The following is a 21,664-nucleotide window of genomic DNA, read 5'->3' on the forward strand; positions in this document are numbered from 1 at the left end:
AGTACAAAATGACGGCTCACACCTACACAAATGTAATTTCAGGCCAGTGGCAACACGTTCAGTTTTGTGAGTGTGATTACTTTATTGCACGTGTCACATGAATCAGAGACTGCATATACCCCAGTGAAAACACCTTCTAGATCTAGACACACAATGATTTGGAAACTCTGTAATGAACACGTGGTACTATAAGCCTTTACAGGAAACAACTCCATCAGCTTCACTTACAAATAATCTGTGCAAAAGTACAGTATTTCATAAATAAACTTTACCCAAATATTACAGAAAAAAGCTTTGGGATACGTTAAGTATAAATACAGTGACAGCTGAGCTGCAAATTTAATTTAGGTATGTACAATAATATGCTCACCAGTTCTTTCGCAGATGTACATTAAACCTCCCTGAGTCCTTTTCCATACTTAGCGACATGATACATTTTCAGATGCCTGCCCAGTAACAGCAATGATAGCTTCGGGGTTAGAGAGAAAGGTGGGAAGGAGTACGTCAAAGTGCACTGCATGTCACTTGTCATGGATTTTAAGCTTACTGTACTTTTGCTTCTAAGAGCCCACTGGTCATGACATGCCCATGACCACTTACGCAAGCACCGACATGTCTTAGTGAATCTGCTCCAAGATAGGCCATTAAAAGTTCAGTGTGTCGGATTAATAATTGCATAAGATCTTCAGCCAAACTCTCCATGGTTGAGTATCTCACTTTTTCAAAATCAAAAATGTCTTTGAGGAAGAAAAGCACTTGATCCTAGTTGGGGATAAAAAAAAGGAAAAACTTGTATTAACTTACAAGAAGGAAAAAAGTATGCAATGCTAGCTTTTTTCTTTTTTTTTTTTTTTTTAACATTTCCTAAAAGCATCCATTTATGTATTCTTTTTGGTACTAAGGTAGAAGCACACTAAAACAGACTTTGCAAAACAGTTCTAGGCTTTAAAAAAATATGAAAATATTTATTTTCATAGTTCCTTACTGTTAGTCTTAACCTTAGGAAAATGCAAATGTATGCCTATAAATAAGATCCTAATTTCTTTTAATCTGGAAGATTTTTTAAAATTAAGATAAGTGGTAATTAAAAAAAAAGTTGCAAACCTTGAAGAAGCAGCATAGGTCATAAAGGGAATTTCTAGGGCCCAAAAAGCCCCATGCCAAAACAGGGCTGATATGTTCACATACAGCATAGAAATGTGCAAAAAATCCATCAGGCACCTAGTGATGTAAAGATTGTAGACAAAAGTTACACAGCAAATTTAGTATACATCTCATTATTATCTAAAATTAAGTCTTCAGAAAAGCCTGAAGCACCTACTACTTCAGGGCTGTGGTAACCTGAGCTCCTTTAAGTTATGAGACAACTGGACCAAACAAGCGTCATGGTATTTTTGGAAAAGGTTTTTACATCAGTGGTATTCTGTATTTTAAATATTTTAATATAAGTAGGCCTAAGTGCAAAAAGATCATGAACAATCTACTCTGACTCCTATATGACAGATCAGATAATTTTATTCAATTATTCCTGTTTGAGCCCCTATACAGTATGTATAGCTGAAACTTGCACAAAAGTAAGCAAACTGCACATTTCTGAATGGAAAAAAATTAGACCTTACAAGAATCCATCTTTGAAGTCTAAAGAAAAACATAAAATTGAATGTCGATCCTGTTGTTACTTTTACATCCTACAGGCGCTCATAGAATATAATATGGTATAAATTTATATATCGTATAGGAATGTACAGTTTATTTATATACTCTTACACATACATTCATAATTCTGCAACAGCAGTTAATTTATAAAATACTAAAAATATAAATTAATAATAAATTAAAATGTAAAATACCACATAAAGAACTGTCCACAAGTAAATTTAAGTTCATCAGACTCCTTGTGGTTCAGTTAGTCTCTCCGTTACAAAGACTTCCACAGCACTTAACTTTGTCCACTTTTGAATGACTCCAGCAGCACTGATGAAAGTAGTCCCAAGGAGTAAAGTTACTCTCACACTTACAAACTTCTAAATATTGAGACTTCAGTATACAAAGTAACTACAGAGTAAGGTAGTTGTGCATTGAAATAGAGATGAAAATAATAGGTTACTATAGCATCTGCTTTGGATATACAAGCCCTTTGTATAAGAGCAGTGTAGAAAAGACGTATTTATATAAAATTCCCAACCGTATTGACACAGGGATGTAACATCTCCAATCTTAAGACATAACAGTAGCTCAAGACCTTTTACAAAATACCAACTGCCATTGGAAGCAACTTTTTTTTTTACAATGAAATATGTTTTTAGCAGTTAGGAATCACATAAATAGCTATTCTTAGAGTCAGAGAAAGGTGTCAGTGCATATCCCTTGAGCAGAGATTCCTCACCTGCAGTATGCAAAACCCCTTCTAATGGCTATGGATGTCCTGCAGCAAGCCTCCACCCTGCTTTGGGACTGGCTGGTACAGAAATGGGGCATTTGCCTCCTAGGTCTAACACACGCTTCCAAAGGTGGAAGTAAGGAGCTGCTGGTGATTTCTACTTTGAAATCTGCAGAGTTCCTTCACTGAGGGGTCAGGATGCAAAAGGCGGCCGACGGAGGCTGCAATAGAGTTCCTGCCACTGGTGGGGAAGATGGTACTTCAGGTAGGTAAAGGGACAGGACTGAATTTTATTTAGCTGTGGAGATGATGCAGGGAAGATGGGGTCGAGAATCCTGGTATAAGCAGGCAAGATACAAGATTCATCATCTTGGTCTGCAAAAATCCGAGGTACATGTGTAGGGCCCTAAGTCAGAGAAGTTACTGCCACCACTGTTGACTGGACCTAAACTAGGCTGAAAATCTTTCAGACAAGACTTTTGGATAAAAAACTGATATTAGGGCCTCATGAGCTAAACTCCTACAATTGGCAGCCTGTTGTCTACAGGATTAAGGGTTGATCTGTAATTTATTTTACCAAAGCTACAGGACAGAACTTCAAATTCTTAGGAGCCCATCAGTAACTTTGGTCCACATAATTTGCAAGGCAACTTACCTTCATTTGCTGTCTTTTCTGCTTCAGTACTGACCAACAGCTTGAAGCCACAGCCTAAATGTAAAAACAAACAAAAAAAAAAAGCCCAAAACCCTGCATAACTTGATTATAAAAGAAATTGTCTTTCATCTCAAAGTAAGTGATCTGCAGAATGCTGTATTTCTATATTCTAGGGATTTGTATTTTCTTCAGTTTCAATCTTGTGATAACACAAACTTTAAAAATCTAAAATATCAGCTGATACAAACAGCTCATTTTATACGTAGTTCATATTTGTGATTTTCAGAACTTACTTTACAACATTTTCTTTAGTTTAATTCAAATGTAATTTGGCATCCTTGACTGATTTTATGGTTGCAACAGTCAGCAACATTCACTGGGTTTAACTGAGGACCAGTATCTTATATACCAAAGTGTGTGCTCAGACATAAGTAACTATTTTAGATATTCAGTACTATGTGAACACATTGAAATGTCCTTTTTCATTTTAGCAAAAACATTCTTGCAATAGCTTCAGATTCAGCTAAGGAGTTTTGTCCAAATATGGACCTGTGAAACACAATATACCGATATCCGTACTAGGCTTTTTCCCCTCAGAACTTGTAACTATCCTCATCTGATTCTCCTTCAGTACTGCAAGAATTTTATATCAGAATACTCACACGAATGTTATATTGATCATTCCATCTACTTATTGTAACGTACTACAGAATCATGATTATGAAAATTACACATAAATACTTACTGTTTCTTTAAAAGAGGAATTTAGCCAGCGGTTATTTACTACATTCTGTATAGATATTGGTGGATTTTCTAAATCTTCAAATGAATCCATCAATATGAAGTCCAGAACAACATCATAAAAATTCAGGTTTTTCACCTACATTAAATCAGAACATGATCTAAGTAACCTAGTTTCTCTTTCAGCAGTGAAACTCAGCATGCACCATATTCTAATGCTGTATTAACATGCAGATTTGTAATTGTTTTTAATGAATACTAAAGAGACTTTGCCAGCAAAGGAGAAGTTAAAAAAATTACATGCTTTCTGGTACTAAACTTCAGTGGTGGATGCCATTTCTCTAAATCATCAATGTAAACAAAAAAGAGTTGCCATTCCCACAATTCTGAACTGTAAAAACTTATTTTTAGATGCTATGGTTTCTACAATTAAGGGGAAAAGCACTTTTCAGAAATTCATACTTACTCCTCTAGCTGCAAGTTCCATTTCAGTGTTATCCCAGTGATCTGTTTGTTCCAAAAAATGTATCATTTCATCAAAGACATCTTCAAATTTCTTTGGATTCTGTAAAGCAAAAGCAATGAGTATCAAGCAAACGTAACAAGAGAGATGGTTTATTTACACTGGAAAGTGAATTCTGGTAGAAGTCATATTAACAACAAAACATTCGTTTAAAAAGGCTTTTACCTTTCGTGCTCTCACAATTAAAGCAGACAAAATTTTTCTTCCGCTTTCAGCAAGAAATATTCTGTTTGCTGTTTCTGAAAGAATCACCTAGAAAAGGTTTCAGAAAATATAGACATATTAATTCACAGGTTATATTAAGTGACTTTAAGCACCTCAATCAAATTTAATATAATTATAACCCCTAGTATAGTAGCCAAGTTCCTAATAAGCCTTTGGTGCAAAGGTTCCAAAGCTAATCACAGAACTGGGACTCCTTTGCAAAGACGTCCCATTTTAGAATTATAGAAATGTAAAAGCAACAAGAAAATTTTAAAGTACAGAATACATTACAAAAATGCTTGCACAGGTAGCGCACTGACAGTTTCAATGCCATATACTTTAGGCTTAATAAGACAGACCAATCACTCTCCCTACTATTTACCTGAAAAGCTTGTCGAATACAGTGCAGTTTAGCAAGGAAATCACTGTCTCCTAGACATTCAAACATTTCAGTCCTATATAAAATAGAAAAAGTTTTCAAAGACCATTAAAAAGAGAAGCACAAGAAAATTCAACTAAGTCTAATTCCTAGAAAAAATACCTAGTACAAGTAACTTCTAAAAAATGAGTTCTACATAGAATATTTAACTTAATTCCTGCTTTTCTTGCGAACAATTAAGTGGACATAAATCAATACCTTAACACTCGTGAATAAATTTTGCCTTCTTCTGCTAAATGCATGGCTTCTTCATACAGTGGGCAATGGCAAAGGGAATCTAGACCATACGTATTACGAATCTCTCTGTGCTCTGCAAGCTGAAAAAGAAATTTTTTTGAAGTTCATTAAAGAGCTTGCTAACATAATTTTTTAAAAGATAAAACACATTAAAGAAGTTTTCCTGATATTTTACTGAAAGATGTATAATTTTCTGCATCTGCTTAAAACAAAGGGACAACACTCAGCTAGCAAACAGAAGAGAAATACTACACTATTAACAAGACTGTTACTACGTAAGTTTTAAAATCTGAAAGCTACAATTTCAGGTTTCAAGTTTCAAAGCTTGATTAATAAAGTGGAGGCACCTTAGTTTTGTTTTTAATTGCCTAGTTAAATGTAATGGGTCTCAAAGCTGTTAAAAAGAAATAACTGTCAGGACACAAAGTACAGAATGATTGCATCATGCAAATCTTTAGGAAGCTGGAAATAGTAACAACCTCCCACCCCTGCTTTTGTTTCACTGGTAAATATGTCTGCTGGTTACCAAAGCATACTGTGCGAGGAATGAGCATCCAGCACTCTACTACAGGCTCCCAAAAAGGTCTTCAGTATTGGCAGTTTAAATTCTAAGGTTATCATATAAATTAATGTGAACTCATAGATATTTTAGAGCAAGAAAAAGCAAAAAAGATTAAGAAATCAAATCACACACATAATACAGAGGACTCCTGTTTACAAGATATCATATTTCATCCACAAAACAATGGCTAGCTACAATTTCCACCACAAACATTACATCATGCTACAAATGATCCAAAAAAAAAAAAAAAGAGGCTTACACATCCTTCAGTTTAGTTATGATCAGAAAATTAAGGCTTTTTTTTTAATCCATTTTTTTTTCTATTCTGCATGGGTGAAACGAACCTGTACTTCTAGGCTATAAAAACAGAGCCTAGAAACATCTTAAAAAATAATCCTCATGGTAATTGAGCTATATAAAAATAGTTACCTTGTATCTTAGAAAGATTAAAAAAAGCATGTTAAAATATAACTTTATGTTAATTTTCCATTAAAATTTTTCAAATAAATATAGGCTGAAAAGTTCTTCCTGTCACTGAGGACACAGAGGCAAGTGCAGGCATGAGACTTCATAAAGACTTTAAGACATGCTTCCAGTGTGTTTTCTCCACAAGCTTTAGTTGAGCCAATTACAGCAACAACAGTCGGCCAGGCAGGCTCACCTGCTGAAGGGAAGAACACAAGCACGTGCCAATACCTCTTTCTGTCCATGTAAAGGTGTTGTTCTGACAAGTGTCACACATTGTTAGATGGTACATTATCTGTGGGAACTTACTCTGATGTTTTGAATCACTCATACCTCTGTCCTTTTACTGTCAGGAAATACAAATAATTTCTTTCACAAAATTGTCACGTTCCATTTTAAATTGACTTGTTTGGGTAAAAAAAAATAAAATCCGCATTACTATACAGATTTCTAGAGAGTTCTCAAATTGAGACTGAAGTGACAAGAGGATAGGTAGGGAATAAGTGAGGGAACAGAAGTTTTAAAGTCAACAAAAAGTTTAACCTAAATGAGTAATGTACACCTTCAGAATTCATCTAGCTTGAAAATATTTCCATTTTAAAAGTACATATTTGTTTATCAGTTGTTTTGCTTTGAAGAGCACAGTAGAATAAGCTGACTTCCTAAAACAGATTTACAGCTATTAAGTCCAAAGATTTTATTCCAATTAAACAATATTAATCATAGCACTAAAATGTGTTTTGAATTCGGTAATTCAAAAAGCCCACCTGAAAATTTATGTTCTTATTAAACAAAGGAAGACACACAGCTTTTAATTGAAAATATATAGGAAGGAATAACTTAACCAACTGGAAGAAACTGGAATATATTAATTTCTTTCATATATAAGAAACCAATATACATGCAGACACACACACACACACATATATATATATACACACACACATATGTATATATAGTGTAACAGTCAGAACAGGTACAAACAAGAACAAGTGAAAAATCTTTACCCCAGAATTTGTTTTTCTACATTACGGTTAAGAAAGTATTAACTGTGGAAAAATACATTATATTTTGCAAAATAAAGACCAAAACAAAATACAAACAAGTACACTAACTTATTCCTTACCTGACCCAGCTACTACTGAAGCCACAAAACACTCCATTTGCTTTCTTTCATTTGCAAAGCACCAGAGGAAATAGGTTGGGAACACATACACACTTTGTAAACAGCTGCCCCTCTCCTGGAGGTTATAATTTCTGCAGTAAAAGGGTTTATATTTGTTTTCTCTAGTGAACTTCACGCAAATCACCTTCTTCAGATATTTAGGCAAACTGACTGACTGTGACTGAATTAGGATTCGAGATGCAGGTAATCTCCGTCTGCTGCCAGCAAGCCTGAGCTGATAACATCTCTAGCACATGAAGATACCTGATCACAGCCCTTGTGGTTACAGGTTAGCACAGAATCTGATACCTGGGAGTTGGGTGAGGCCCTTGATTATATTTACTTTTTTTTTTTTTAATTTAAATTGCTCTCATGCTAGTAGATGAAATAAGATAACTGTGTTACTGTTGTAATGGGTATTACTGAGCTCAAACAAAAGCAAGCAGTTAAATCAACTGGCTACTAAGCAGAAGAGAAGGGTGTAACTATTCTACTGAGGAGATGGTTTTGATTACAGGTTGAAGTTAGTCCCAACCAATAACATTTGGAAAGGGGGTGCAAATTCCTCTATCACGGGCTTCTCTTAGCATGCAAAAAGAGGAGAGGAGAAAAAGAAAGCTAACTGAAAGCCAGAAACTAAAACAACCTCTGAGTTTAACTAGAAAAGGTGATTTCCAGACAAGCTCTGAAGCTGCATTGTAATGCTCCTGGAGTCATCATGGATTTTCTTTTAATGCTTTTTAGTATTTAAAAATATATTTATACAAAAATATTTTATATGTAGATATAAACAATACATACATGTAACATACAGTATTATATTTTAAATGGTCTTGCAAACATTCAGTAATGGCCACCCTTTTTGAGATGAAATAAGGTGAAAGCTTGCCTATATAAACACCCTGGTTCAAAATAAAATCAGTTGAAGGTGCTCCAAACATACATCCACATTTCTAACATAGCAGAGTTAGGCTATTAGAAGGATGGACAAATCATATTTAACGACACGCAGAGCATACAACATTTTCTAGATAAGAAGTTCTCAAGCTGGTATCAAAAGGAAAATTAACTCTTTCTTGTAAAAGTCTCCAAGGACTTGTTAACTTTGAGGAAAAAGGTGTAGAGAAAGGTTAGTTTTAAATGAGATGGTTCACTATACCTTATATGAGTTGGCATGCATTCATGATATATATTCAGGTACCTGTTTTTTACCCCACTATGTACCCCTATGCACTGTGTAACTTTCCTCAGCAGTGGTTCAGTATTTACCAGAAGCTAGCAGAACGCCCCAGCATCCCACATCTTGTCATCACAGGTAAGTTGGACTCTTGAAAGCTCTTTGAGTCCTTTCTTGCCAACCTATGGTGATCACTTCTTTGCACAGCTACTGCCATTTTGACACTCTTAACACACCACTAAGGATGAAGAAGTGCTTCATGTACAGCTACCAAAAGTGCTGGTAGTTGTAAGTAACACAGAGGCTTGTGATGATGGACCTGATGTGCCAGCCTCTACATGTCTGCCGTTTCCTCAGTGTCATGTGGGGTTACATGAAGAAGAATAAGAAAATGCAGACAAAGAAGAGATGAAAAGATGAACCACCCTATCGCAGCAATCTAATCTTGTAACGCTTTACTTCTATCCATTCAAGGCTCAAGAAAGAGATAGGAGTTGTTGGTGACCACTGCACAGGACATTTATCATGACCTGCAGTGGATACTTAACTTCATCATGTTGAAATAAAATGTACATCTTCAAAACCCCAAAGCTTGTAGTGATAACGTGTGTCTCTACGCACAGTGTTGCAAACGCTGCCTCTGAAGATTACAATGTGGATTGGTTTTGTTCAGATGCTGATCAGTTTTCTCTGGACAGGTCAGCTTTAAAGCTGCAGCTGCTACTAAAGACATGCTGAAACCAAAAAAAACAAACCTCTGGAACTCACAACAGCTTCTAAGCCTGGGATTCCCTGACTGCTCTGGTCTAATGAACAGACTCACTACTCTCATTTGCAACCCACAACTTGTTTCTTAATAAATAGAAAAAATTCTCAGCTGTGCATCAAGATCTTGTTGACTACCAAAATAACCACCTACATGAATGTAACAAAAATAAACAATGCTAGACCTTTTAGGAATTCTTGCTAGCTCCCCCTAATGAAAAAGTCAATTTACTGGCACAGTCAGTTCCTTACATTCTGAGAAACTATGCTTATCCTATAGTAAAAAGGCTGCTGCTGATCTCTTTCTCTGGGTGTCTTTATCTTTTAAAAGATTTTTCTTCTTAGAATATTAGTAGCTGCAGGATGAGTGTGAAACATGTTTTGTGAGTTGGAAGATGTGTTGGTGATTACCAGCTAAAACATTTGAGATGGTACTTTAATAAACTGAAATGACAAAGTGGTGCGTTCTTCCTAATATCTGGAAGAAAACAGGAAGGAAGTTCATGTATTTTCAGGAACTCCTTCTATACTTGTATGTATTACAAGACACCTGATTTTCTTAGAGGGAAACATAATGTTTGTGCTTACCACCCCTTCTGCAGTGCTTCCAAAAGCCTATGTGTGTTTAGGAGTGGAAGTCTGTCTGGGCTTGGGGATGGCAACTGTCTGTCTAAATAATCTTTATAAAGATTCAGGCACCTATGTATTGTAGGTGTCCAGACTGGCTCAATTCTGTATAAGAAGTAATCCAGTGCATGATCCTCAGCATCATCTTGATTATCAGCAATAGCCAAGATGAAGTTTTGGCATATCCTACTGCTATCCTGTACAGCTCATCAAAAGGATGTGATTTAAACTCTGCCAACTCTCCCAGTTTGGTACAGTTCTTTTCTTGAAAGCCACCTTCCTATGTTGGAGGCATTCTTGTTGCCTCCTAAGCGGTACACCTACCAATTTCCATCAAAACATCTATCTATGTCTTGCTTTAGGATTCCCTGTATCTTTGCTGTTATCTCTCCTGAGGGCAGTGAACTAAATCTGACCTGACTGTGTCAACACTGAAACATGGAAATAGCTTCCAGTCTCTAAAACCAGACTCACACAAAAACCTTAGTCCTGCTCTTTGGGACAGGATGCAATGTAGAAGGAAGATGAGTAATTTTCAACATACAGCTTGTAGCATCATGTGACCACAAAAAAATGCTGGAGGAAGGAGGTGATAGGTTTTTTTTTTTTTAAAAAAAAAGAAGACGACGACAATGTACAAACTGTAGCAGTTAACAGCTCCTCTCAAGAGCTGACAGAGTTGAAGTTGGCCAAATTACAGGAAAGAGTAACCAGTCTCTATGGACACAATCTTGGGAAGGAATGCTAGGCATACCATCACAGCTTAATGTGAACTACTAAATCAAGGCAATCACAGTTCAATGTGAATTACTAAATCATGGTGATTGTGCCAAGGAAAAACAAACCATGGAAAAACAAACCATACAACAGACAGTCAAAAGATAATTGCAAAGAACATGTATGCAATTGTCTCTCTTTTTACAACTGTTTAGTAGCTTAGTTGTAGTGCATACATGATAGCAATATTTAACACAAAACATATCTATTGAGACAAGTTGCCTTTCCTGTAATTTGGAGAAGAGTGCTATTCAAGATCACTTCAGCTCTTGAGAGACCATAAAAGGAGATATTCCTCATTCAAATAAGTGTATTGCTGTATATAAAAATATTTCAAATACTTCAAGGGAGCTGTAGCAGATTTCAGCTAAAAGAAAATGCCCTGTTATCCAAAGATTCTTTCTTTATGTATCCTTTGTCATCTTACCCAAGAAGATCAGGGAAAGTTAGATGAAGTATATTGTATTGTGCATGGAACACACTGAAATAGGTACCCGTCAATTTCTACTAATGTCCTCTCCAAAAAAAACAGAACTCCAAAAAAGACAAAGGCTTCTTCACACATCTCTATATTATGGTAAGGGAATAGTTTAAAAAAAAAAAAAGAAAGCCTCAATTGATTGTGCTTCTTCACTCACAAAAAAAAAAAAAAAAAAGATAAGCAAATTGATCCTACTTTCACTAGTTGAACTGCTAGGAAGCTGGTTACAACTAAGCAAGGAAAACTTTTTTTACTCATAAGAGAACTAGACTTTGCTTACAATAATTAGCAAAAATTTAAGATTGTTCTGTTCACTGTTCAAACAGATCAACGAATCTTTCAAGAAGCAATCTTTAAGAGTCTTACCTCAGCTGTGGAAACAAAGGAGTCCGTTGATGCAATGCTTAATGTATCTCGCAGGCAGAAATCATCTGTATTATCCTTTACAGTAATGTCTGTATTTTTATCTTTAAAGTAAAAAAAAAAAAACAAACCCAAACTGATTATTAGGCTACCAGAAAAATCCATTTAAGTCTTGAAAGCATGTTTCATGTATACTTCAATGCAGTACTTCATTTGGAAGGCACAACGCTGTACTATGACAGTAAATTGTGCTATGACCCACTAACACATATAAAGGTGCCTGTCTTTTTCTGTCTTAAAGTGGAGTTACAAACATCACCTGCAATGATGAGAGAGAAGAAAAAACATTTCCCCAGGAGTTTTGTCTTTTCTTTGATCTCTCTATCTGAAGATAATACTTTGCCATATTGATCTAAATCCTCTGTGAAGTTTGTAACTTGGTTGTGTTATACAAACAAATGATCAATGTTTCAATAACCAAGAAATATTGTCCTAAATAAAAGCCATTGATAAAAAACAGGTTTAAGCTTCACTTGAATTAGTTTCATTTTCTATTTCTCATGCCTTTTTTTCACTTCTTTAGGTTCTTCAGGAGAACAAGTGCAGTTTTTAGTCTTCTCTGTATCCTCTTTCACTAGCAAGGTTTTTCATTGTAACAACACATCCAGAAGCATTTCCTATAGTACTAGAATTGTTAACGCCTTTAAAATAACTGGTATTTTATGCTTAAAATAATCTGCAATACAGTTTTTCTCAGTTTTCCTTTATTTTACTCTCAGATTTCAACTGCTGCACATATTACTAGCATATGTGGTTTTGTTTTGACCATACAGAAACACTTTCACAGAAGGATTAAACTCATAAGTCAGGAAGTTAGACTTTGGCTTGATGTACCCCATACTACATTCTCAGCAGAGCACAGGCATTTATTTTGGGTTACTTTACCTTCAGACATTACACATGTGTTGCTAAAAGTCTGTTTTATTTCTAACAGTCAGCAGCAACCAGCCACCCAATGTCATCCAGATCTGTTGCTACAGCAATACTTCATGAAAAACACTGTTACATAGCAAAGTGGCCAAACGCCAATATTCTGGAATGGTTTACTCATCAATTGAAATGCTACAAATCCACATAACTTGACTATTATTTCTGTGGTTGTTATGGTTTTATTAGTTACAGACTTGGAATGACAGTTCAAAAATTGCACATAACAATAAATACTCATTGAGGGAAAAAATTATTAAAAGTTTGGACAAAAATTTTACTGGATTGAGTTGGGCAGATCCCAACATGTAATCACAACTTCACCAATATTCAGATGAAAGTCTGTGGTTTTTTTCAGATCATTCTTAATAGTTTGTTCTTTTTCTGACCTCTTAAAACCAAGAGGAAAAGTACAGCAGCACCCAAGTTGGTTGAGAAACAATCACATACAGGAATTTGAAGAGCTGGACCAGAAAACCAAACTGTGGTTTGTAAAGCATTTGCCTGAGGTCTGTTAGGAGCAGACGGGTAGCATATTTCCTTCTTATCTCTAGCTCATAATTTGCATTAATCGCCCTCTGATATTACATTAAATGCTTTTCTAATATCACTTTTTCACATAAGCAGTTGCTTAAACTGCAATAGTACAGGGATGTATAGCCTGGCTGCAGATTTTTCCACTGAACCTCTCCTTATGGCTAAGTTGCTTTCCATAATAAATTTGCAATTAAAAGAAAAGTTTCTACATCTCAGTTAGAAAAGCCCTCTAGCACCTGGTTCAAGTGCAATCCAAAGAAATATTATTTTCTTGATCCTCCCAGTCTGTAGGCAACATGCAACACTTACTGTATGAGAAATAAGCACCTATATTCGTATGTAGCAACACAAATTACAAACTCTTACGAGAGCCAAGCCTGGGCCATACTGATAAAAATCTTACTGATGGTTTTAATGAAGATGTTAAGGTAAGGACTCAACTCTTACGTACACAAAGTGCAGCTGTCAAGTAGTCTCATATATCAACTTATTCACAATCCAAGAATGTCTCCACCACCCTCACAGGGAAGTCCCAGCTACATCACGGACTGAAGCCTCAAAGCCTTTGGATACCGTCTGATAATCACTGGGCTGTTGCTGTTATATGTGAGTTTATAGCTCAATAACAACACACCCCCAAACCGACACTCAAGTGTTTAAGACTGGGCTATGTGATTGATTATATACAAATGGGAGTAACACTATTCGACTAAAATTTATTCTGCATACATGTAAAAACATAATTGGTGTACGTGACAGAACCACAGAGCTTCCAGCTCAGAATACCACAGAATCAGAGGTTCTTCTGCAGAGTTGGCATCCAGCCTGCTACACATTACAGGAAGGTCTAGAGATAATGAGGTTTTGAATACATCTACATTTGCTGAAGTACTCATAATTCCAAATTTTCTACTATGGGCCTAAAACTGTCACCTAGCCCGTATGTTTTTAACATGTCAGTTGAATATGGAATATCTGTGTTTTCACTCAAATAAAATTCTCCCTACTACAAAAAAAAAAGGTACAAAATTTGCATGTTATGACAAAAAATTGATTAAAAAAAGGTTGGTAATGCCAACCTTTTTGGCCAGTGATATGTACATACAAAGCACAGCCTCTCCAAAGAAAACAAAACAACCTTGTCAGCAATTTTTGACTTTCTGGCCACCACCACCTTAATACCTTAAAATACCCTTAGCCAAGCAGGTGCTTATCAATACCCATGCTGTGCAGAGAGCACACTGCTATGAAAATGTTAGGGTGAAAGTTAAGTTACAGCTGGAGTACATACCCTGCAAGTACCAGGAGAACATTCTTAGACACAAGAACATGAAAAAAAAAAGAGGCAGCAGCACAATGAGACTCCTGGAATGAACAGCTGCGAGAGGAACCCACCCACCAGCGGCTGCAACTGCTCATACAGCCATCCCTAGTTCTTATATAGTCTAATACCTTCAGGAAAGGAATACTAGTAAGTATGTGAGCTTCAAATATACTTTACTTATTTGAGAAGCCAGGGAGTTATTTTAGGTTCATTTATATTTGTAAAGAGAATGAAGTAGAGTTCCAGACACAACCCTGACAACAGTAATTGCCATCAAGGCTCTTGTTTGTAGGGTCTTAAAGTGCATTTATGGTTCTAAAGTTAGATTAAGAGTAATAAAAAAGCTAAGAATATGGAATATTGCTAAAGCTTGTGAAATTAATCCTAGCTTTATAAGATTTTGACAACAAATAACTAATTGAAACTAAGCAGGCTAAAAAAATCCCAACAAACCAGAACAGAAGTACTTTCACATCTATTCAGAGCACTAATCTAGGATATTTGTCATTGCTCCGCTAGGTTTGTGTGGTGAGACAGACCACAAAACCAACCCCCTCAACTCTCAGAGCAAAATCTGACCTTAGAGATGGAACTGCATGCAAATTAACTCTTTAGCATTCAGTTAGGAAGCATTCACCATCAGATAATGTTTTAAAATTCTGAAAACTGTTTATATGTTATCTTCCCTCCAACCCTGAATGAAACATGGCATGAGCTTCCAAGTTAGTTTGGCACTTATGTGCAGCAGTTAAAAAAGGAAAGCACTTACCCACTGGCAAAGAACTCGCTGGGAATTTAGTTCTGAGTGCCACCGTTAAAGCCATGGTTTTTTATTCTCCCCAGCCCTCCCACTTCAATGGAACATCAGTGCAGTAACACATCACGAGCAGGACAACAGGATGAGAAAGGAGAGACTTGATAGACTCTGAAGAGGAGAAAATCTTGCAAAGGATCCACTTATGCAAAGTCAGAATACCCCAAGAGCAGCAGGGTCCCCATGTTCTGCCAGGCTCCCACCCAGCCAGCCCCTGTGTTGTGTGCTGGTCAGGCCCCTTGGATGTGTGGCTTCGTGCCTGGACAAAGGAATTGCAATAACCACATCCAGAGAGCACAGAAGCATGAATTACTACCATAATTCAGTTTCCAGAGAATGTGTCACAGTCTTCTAGCTAGTCAGAAGTGGCACAGTGGTTTGTCACCACTGTCGCTGAAGCATCCAAAAGCAGCTTTATTTACGTTTATAAATAGTCATAACTCTGAGAGTGTTGACTGAATATTCATTAAAAAATCATCAGCCCTACCAAGTAGCTACTAATGTATTACATGAAGTCTTACAAAATGCACCTAGAAAGGAGTGAATTTTACTTTATGTCATATTTATAAAAGAAAAAAATCCTGAGCTTCAGATGGCACCTCCTGATGACTAGGTTGTAACAGCAACAGGTTAAAAAAGGAAAGACAAGAACAGAGCTGGGTGACCACACAGACCATTCTGGATTTGAGAGTTATTGTTAAACTATGTGTTTACATTCACTAGCAACACAAATATCTGGGTTCAAGAAAGTGCCTATAGCTGGAGGCATCTCATCTCACTGTATATAAACAAAGCTGTTACTGACTTCAGCATAAAGACATATTTCAGGTCAGGGTCTTTTAAAAATATCTAACCAAATCTTATACTCTACCAGTACCTCAACATGTATCATGAATTAAACGTGTCTCATGGTTCTTTGCTGGGACGGCTCTGATGAAAACTGAAGTGACAGATTTATTTTAAAAAAACCAAAACACACTCCTCCCATCCCCCCAAACCCACAATACATGTCACTGTTAGGTCTCTCCCTATCATATACCTTTGTGTTTGAAAATGTAAACTTTGATTGTTTGTAACTGCACATTATAAGGTTCTACATTTACACAGGGTTACATTTTTCTACAACTTCTTTTATTTACCTTGAAGCTAAAAACCAGTGGACCTTCCCTGATTTTAAGATTAAATCCCTATCCTTTACAGAAGAATTTGATTTCTGACCACCTTCCTGTTTTCAAGTCTAATAGCTTAGATAACAGTTTCTGTACTTGGATTTGATTTGAGAGAGATCTGGCAATCAAGTTTGTTCAGCTGTCTAATCTGGATAGAGTCTATTTAGACGGATGTGCAACACAAACTGTCACTGGTTCCGCTTCCTAGGGGTACCTCCACTCTCCTGTAGTTCAGAAAGCGTCACATCTATTTTGTCCACAGCAAAGTCTAGTTTGAATTTCAGTGCTGCTTATTTTAAGACGTCCATTGGGGATTTATAGCACAGCACTGTGAAGACTGCCAGATACCTTAGTCATCAGATTTGAACGTCACCGCCTTTTCTTAGTTCTTCACATCCTAAAAACAAGCACAATCCACCACTATTTTTGCGCAGACACTTTCTAGCAACAATGGAATGGTTTGTTTAACCACATTCGGTGTGATAGTACGTTAACTCATTGTGATGCAGAGCAGATTCAAAATGCAATGTCACATTTACAGGAGAAGTACAAGGTTAACTTTGAGGCTTACATATCTAGAATTAGCTCCTTTAATACCGTTCCTATGCCAGGGGCCTCCATAAGCAGGTTAGGTAGAAAAGTCTTCTCACCAGACTCAAGAGAGGAGTCTCAAAAGTAAGTGAACTTATCCTTTTGGCCTCAGTTCTACTACACCTGTGTAAATCTATTGAAATCAGTGCCTCCTTAAAGCAAGATGTTTCCACCTTTTCCTCCTTAAAGCAAGATGCATCACTAGCAGCCTCCCTTGCTTTTTTCCAAGGCAGTTCACTGTCTTGGCTTCCCAACCATGCACCTCTTGATAGAAGAGCAGATAGTAGCACACTCAGTGATAAAAAAAGGACAAGAATAACCAGCAACTGCTGCTCAGCTCCTGAAACTTGCTGCTTTATAAAGTTTCCTAATTTGTTATTTAAAAATAGCTAAGACTAAACAGTTTAGTATGCTACCATATAGACTACTTTGCTGGACACAGCACAAGGGTACGGGGCCATCCCATGCGTTCTCTTCAAAGTAAGATTTTAAACACAAGATTTCTGGAAACATTTTTCTTTATCCAGTATGTTATGCTCCAAGGATACTGACATTCCAAAGTAAGTGAGACAGACTGACAAAAGGAACCCACAAATTCATTTGTTCTTCCATTAAAAGAAAAATATACTGTCTAGCAGTTGGTAATTCTGCTTACATGTATGAAGACAGTATCTGAAAAGAAAGATTGATACCTTTCTACCTCTGGAATTAATAGATAGAACCAACTACATAACTGGTGATCCTCAGTGAAATAAACACCAGAAGATGCAAATATATATGTTTGATTTGGATGAACATTTGGATTCTGTATTCAGAATGGAGACTCTGGTAAATCTGGCACAGGCAAACTCTGCAGGGACGGCATAATAAACCTGGTCTTCACTTGAATTTCATGGCAGAACTGTCTTACAGAATTCTCCAGACTCCAGTGAAGCTGCTGGGGAATGTGACTGGCTTCTGCAAACCCAGCTGCATACAGCATACAGCTTAAGAACCGAAATTAGCAAGACACATGCTTAACTTTAAACAATAAAACTTAAAGAATATCTTAAGTGCCCTACTGATTGGGGCCTGCTTGCATTCCACTAGCCCCCAAGAGTAGGAAAGAATGAGATAAGAATCCTTACAAAGTTGTACTGAATGAAGAGTTCTTCCTCTAGACCTTTAGTTTAGCAAATAACACCAGTTATCACACTTAAATTAAAAAAATAAATTAATAACAAATTAATAAAGTTGATAAATGCACTAGTGACAATATATTAATACTTGAATTATAATGTAAGTAATGATTAGTGCAAGCTGACCCTGGAAGATAGCTTGACACTGCTTAGCAGCTACGCAAACAGATGTAGTTAAAGCTGCTATCTAGTCAATATATTAGTTATCCATGGTAAATTAGAGTAAAATAAAATAAAGCGAAGCTTGAATATAAAGAATGTACATAATTTAGGCTATTTGGAAATACACATCTGTTTACCTTTAAATACTTGGCAGCATATCTGCATGTAGAACAAGGGCAGCTTTAAATAGCAGGACAGAGAATAAAGCCTGGTGTGATCGACATGTGCTCTTGAGTCAGCTACACTACAGCACTTTGCTACAAACAGGATTGCTAGGTAAAGTGGGACATAGTGCACAGACCAGATATCCCACAAAGAATTAGAGAATTGACAGCAATTTATTGAAAAAAAAAAAGTTTATCTTGAGCCACCAAAAGGGAAATAAAACACATCTCAAACCCAGTTAATTTTGGTAACAGTTTTAGTAATTAAATGCATTAATACATGCATGAGAGAAAAATGATACATAAATAACAAACTTTATTTCCTTTGTTCTTATTGTTCACAGAACCTTTTGCTTTAACTTTGCACAAAAATAGATTTACTCCCACAAATAGGTTCAACTTGGAAATGTTTCAAATTGAAACAAATGTATAAGAAAATTGTAAGGCATAAAAAGGCCTTTAGGAATGTAAAGCTTACACAAGCTACTTAAGCCTCCCAACTATAAACAATTTTAAAAGCCCCCACAAACTATATGCCTGGTAAACAAACGTGTATTACTGCAGCAGTGGGGTATGGCTAGTGCTAAATAACCAGATCAGTAAACAGCAATTGTTGGAGACTGTGCTATGTGGGTATGCTACAACCACTGATGCCAGTTTGATGGGTCAGAGCCTTTGACTTAAACAGCACGAAAAAATTGTCAGCTTTTGCATGTGTGCACAGACACAATGCTTTCATTTTAAGCCCTTTGAAAAGAAATTGCAGGCAGAAGTTTACCCATTTTAGTCCCAACTGAACTACTAAATTAACAAAAGAACTACAGTGCAGAGCGCTATACTTGCTGATTTTATAAGATTCTGTCAATATTCCATTTTAATAGTGCTCTAAAGTAATGAGAAAAGCTTAAAATGTTGTTTCCACACCTTCAAGATTAAGCTACCAAGCTAAGAGTTTATCACCTTTGAAATCTTTTCAAACTCTCAACTGCCACTGTCTCTTATCTCCCCCACCCCATTCTGGCTCTCCATCCTTCATTTTACCCAAGAACATTTCAGACAAGCCTCTCTCAAAAATATACTTTAATGGAAGAATAAATTGTTTTAGTAGAAGTTCTAAAACAGGAATTGGCCCTATAAGCCAAAACATGTTCTTGATCATCAGTTTATATAACCTCACACTGTGATACTCCAGCCAGAAAAATAAACACTTATCCCGCCCTCACCACTTGCCATCTGTCTGGTATGATTTTTCCTGCCTCTGGAACTTTCAAACTCACAATTTATATAAACACACAGAAGTTAAGTGTATATACATCCTTTTCAGTAAGAAAAAGAACTTGTAAACTAGAGCTTGGTAAGAATATACCACAAGAACATGTGGGGAGGGGGAGCAAATTCCTGCCTTTGGAAGGCTGTTTCCACTTATTCCACACACCATTTTTCAAAAGGGTTCAAAATTAAGGCAAGTGGTTATTAGATCAAGCCCTGATGTGTGGGGAAAATGATCACTTTTCTTTACACAAAAAGAAGGTAAATATGTGTACCTTTAAAAAATGTTTAAAAAAATGGAAAAGCTATTGACTAAAACTAAGCATGAGAATGGCCAACAAAAAAGATGCAAAAGGAACACTCAAAAACTACGCCTTTAAATAAAGCAGTGTTAGTCGTGTGTGTTTGCTGCTGTGGGGTGATAAACACACAGATATCACGGTACATGGTAACTAGTCCTACTTGAGTAGCACTGCGGGGCCCGAACTCCACAACCAGCTGTACAAATGTTCCTTACTCACATAAGGAACCACTAAAGCTTCGTTGTATTTTCCCCTTTTTATCAGGGATCTAAAACTGATGGGAAGAGAAGAAAGGAAAAAGAGGGAGAAAGTAATGAGAGTTTGCCTGGGTGGAAGCAGGAAGCTCGTGCTTAGAAGAGATCTGGGGAAAGAGGCGGTTGCAGCTGCTCACATGCTGTAAGGAACGAGCAGGAACAGTTGAGAAATAGCAGTTGGATTTTGTGTTAGGAGGGAGGAGGGATGCACAGGAACAGCTAACTGAATAACGTTTGCGAAATTAAACCAGCTAGGTGAATTGTAGTTCAATTAGCTTTCAGAGCTAAAAGGAAGAATAGTTTGTTTTTAATGATGATTTATTTGATTTAATTTGAAGAGAAGCTCCTGAGGGAGAGACACAACTTAAGGGAAGGGAATAACCTGGTCAGAAAAATGAGCAAATGTGATTTTTATACACAACAGTTAAATCCATGTGAGAGAAGCAAGTTTTAAATGGACAAGGTAAGGCATGAGAACATGGCAGGAGTCAAGAAGTGAGAGAGACAAAGGCTTAAACAGGAGTTTTGCTGTGGACAGAAAGAAGACAGGTTTCAGTGATACCATTTAAGGAAAAGCAACCAGGCATATAAATAGCCTTCACGGCTGGATCTAAGAGCAAAGCTGTTGGGCGAATGGCAACAAGGGTCCTCAAAAATCAGAAACAGACTCTCTTTCTGATCTTATCGTGTGTTCAGAAATTTCTATCCGTATCACACCCCAGCTAACGTACAAGAAGTTACCTCAAATTCTCCAGTGCTGGTTCAGTGTACAGCAAAATAGATTATCTTGAGCCACCACTAAAAAGACTTCAGCTAATCTGTTTTACTATGCAATGAAATGGGATCTAAGCTTCAGCTTTTAAGATAAACACAAACATATAGTCCAAGTTATCAAACACCAACATGAAGATCCAGATTATCAAATACAAATCTTTTTCAGTACCAGTAACTTCACTGCGGGTCCATTCAAAGCTATTTTGTGCTTTTAGTACAGCATTGCCAAAATTAAGATTATCACTGAGAAAGTCAAGCATTATAATCTTTTCATAGGCAGGACATTTTTGTTTACAGTTTTAAGTACTCTTAACTACCAGTCTTACTCTACAATTCAACATTCTGTGTTTAGGTGCTTTCTGATAAAGAACCTTGCTGAACACAATTTAGAAAGGAAGCATTATTAATATTGGACAAATACGCCTTTAAAGGAAAGTCTTAAATATTACTGATAGCAGAAGACATACTATCCAATTCAAACATCTGCCCTTTGAGTATCTGTTGTGAGTCAGAAATAAGGAGTTGCAGCAGTAAGTTGCAATACAAGAGACCCCGCAGTAAAACGCAGCAAGGTTCAG

General features: G+C 36.6%; 1 protein-coding gene across 1 annotated transcript in view; it reads right to left on the reverse strand.

Moving 5' to 3' along the window:
* Nucleotides 1-543: 543 nt before the first annotated feature.
* Nucleotides 544-21,664, reverse strand: part of FAM73A (family with sequence similarity 73, member A) — a 33,117-nt gene continuing 11,996 nt past the window's right edge. The window contains exons 7-15 of the mRNA XM_010087412.1: nucleotides 11,565-11,665; nucleotides 5,141-5,259; nucleotides 4,886-4,958; nucleotides 4,465-4,551; nucleotides 4,243-4,341; nucleotides 3,781-3,915; nucleotides 3,036-3,089; nucleotides 1,105-1,221; nucleotides 544-762 (exon numbers count right to left, since the gene is read on the reverse strand). Of these exons, the coding sequence (XP_010085714.1) occupies nucleotides 544-762; nucleotides 1,105-1,221; nucleotides 3,036-3,089; nucleotides 3,781-3,915; nucleotides 4,243-4,341; nucleotides 4,465-4,551; nucleotides 4,886-4,958; nucleotides 5,141-5,259; nucleotides 11,565-11,665 (1,004 nt within the window). The remainder of the gene's footprint in view (nucleotides 763-1,104; nucleotides 1,222-3,035; nucleotides 3,090-3,780; nucleotides 3,916-4,242; nucleotides 4,342-4,464; nucleotides 4,552-4,885; nucleotides 4,959-5,140; nucleotides 5,260-11,564; nucleotides 11,666-21,664) is intronic.

The sequence above is a fragment of the Pterocles gutturalis genome, unplaced genomic scaffold (genome assembly GCF_000699245.1).
Source record: "Pterocles gutturalis isolate BGI_N339 unplaced genomic scaffold, ASM69924v1 scaffold9811, whole genome shotgun sequence".
Taxonomy (NCBI): domain Eukaryota; kingdom Metazoa; phylum Chordata; class Aves; order Pterocliformes; family Pteroclidae; genus Pterocles; species Pterocles gutturalis.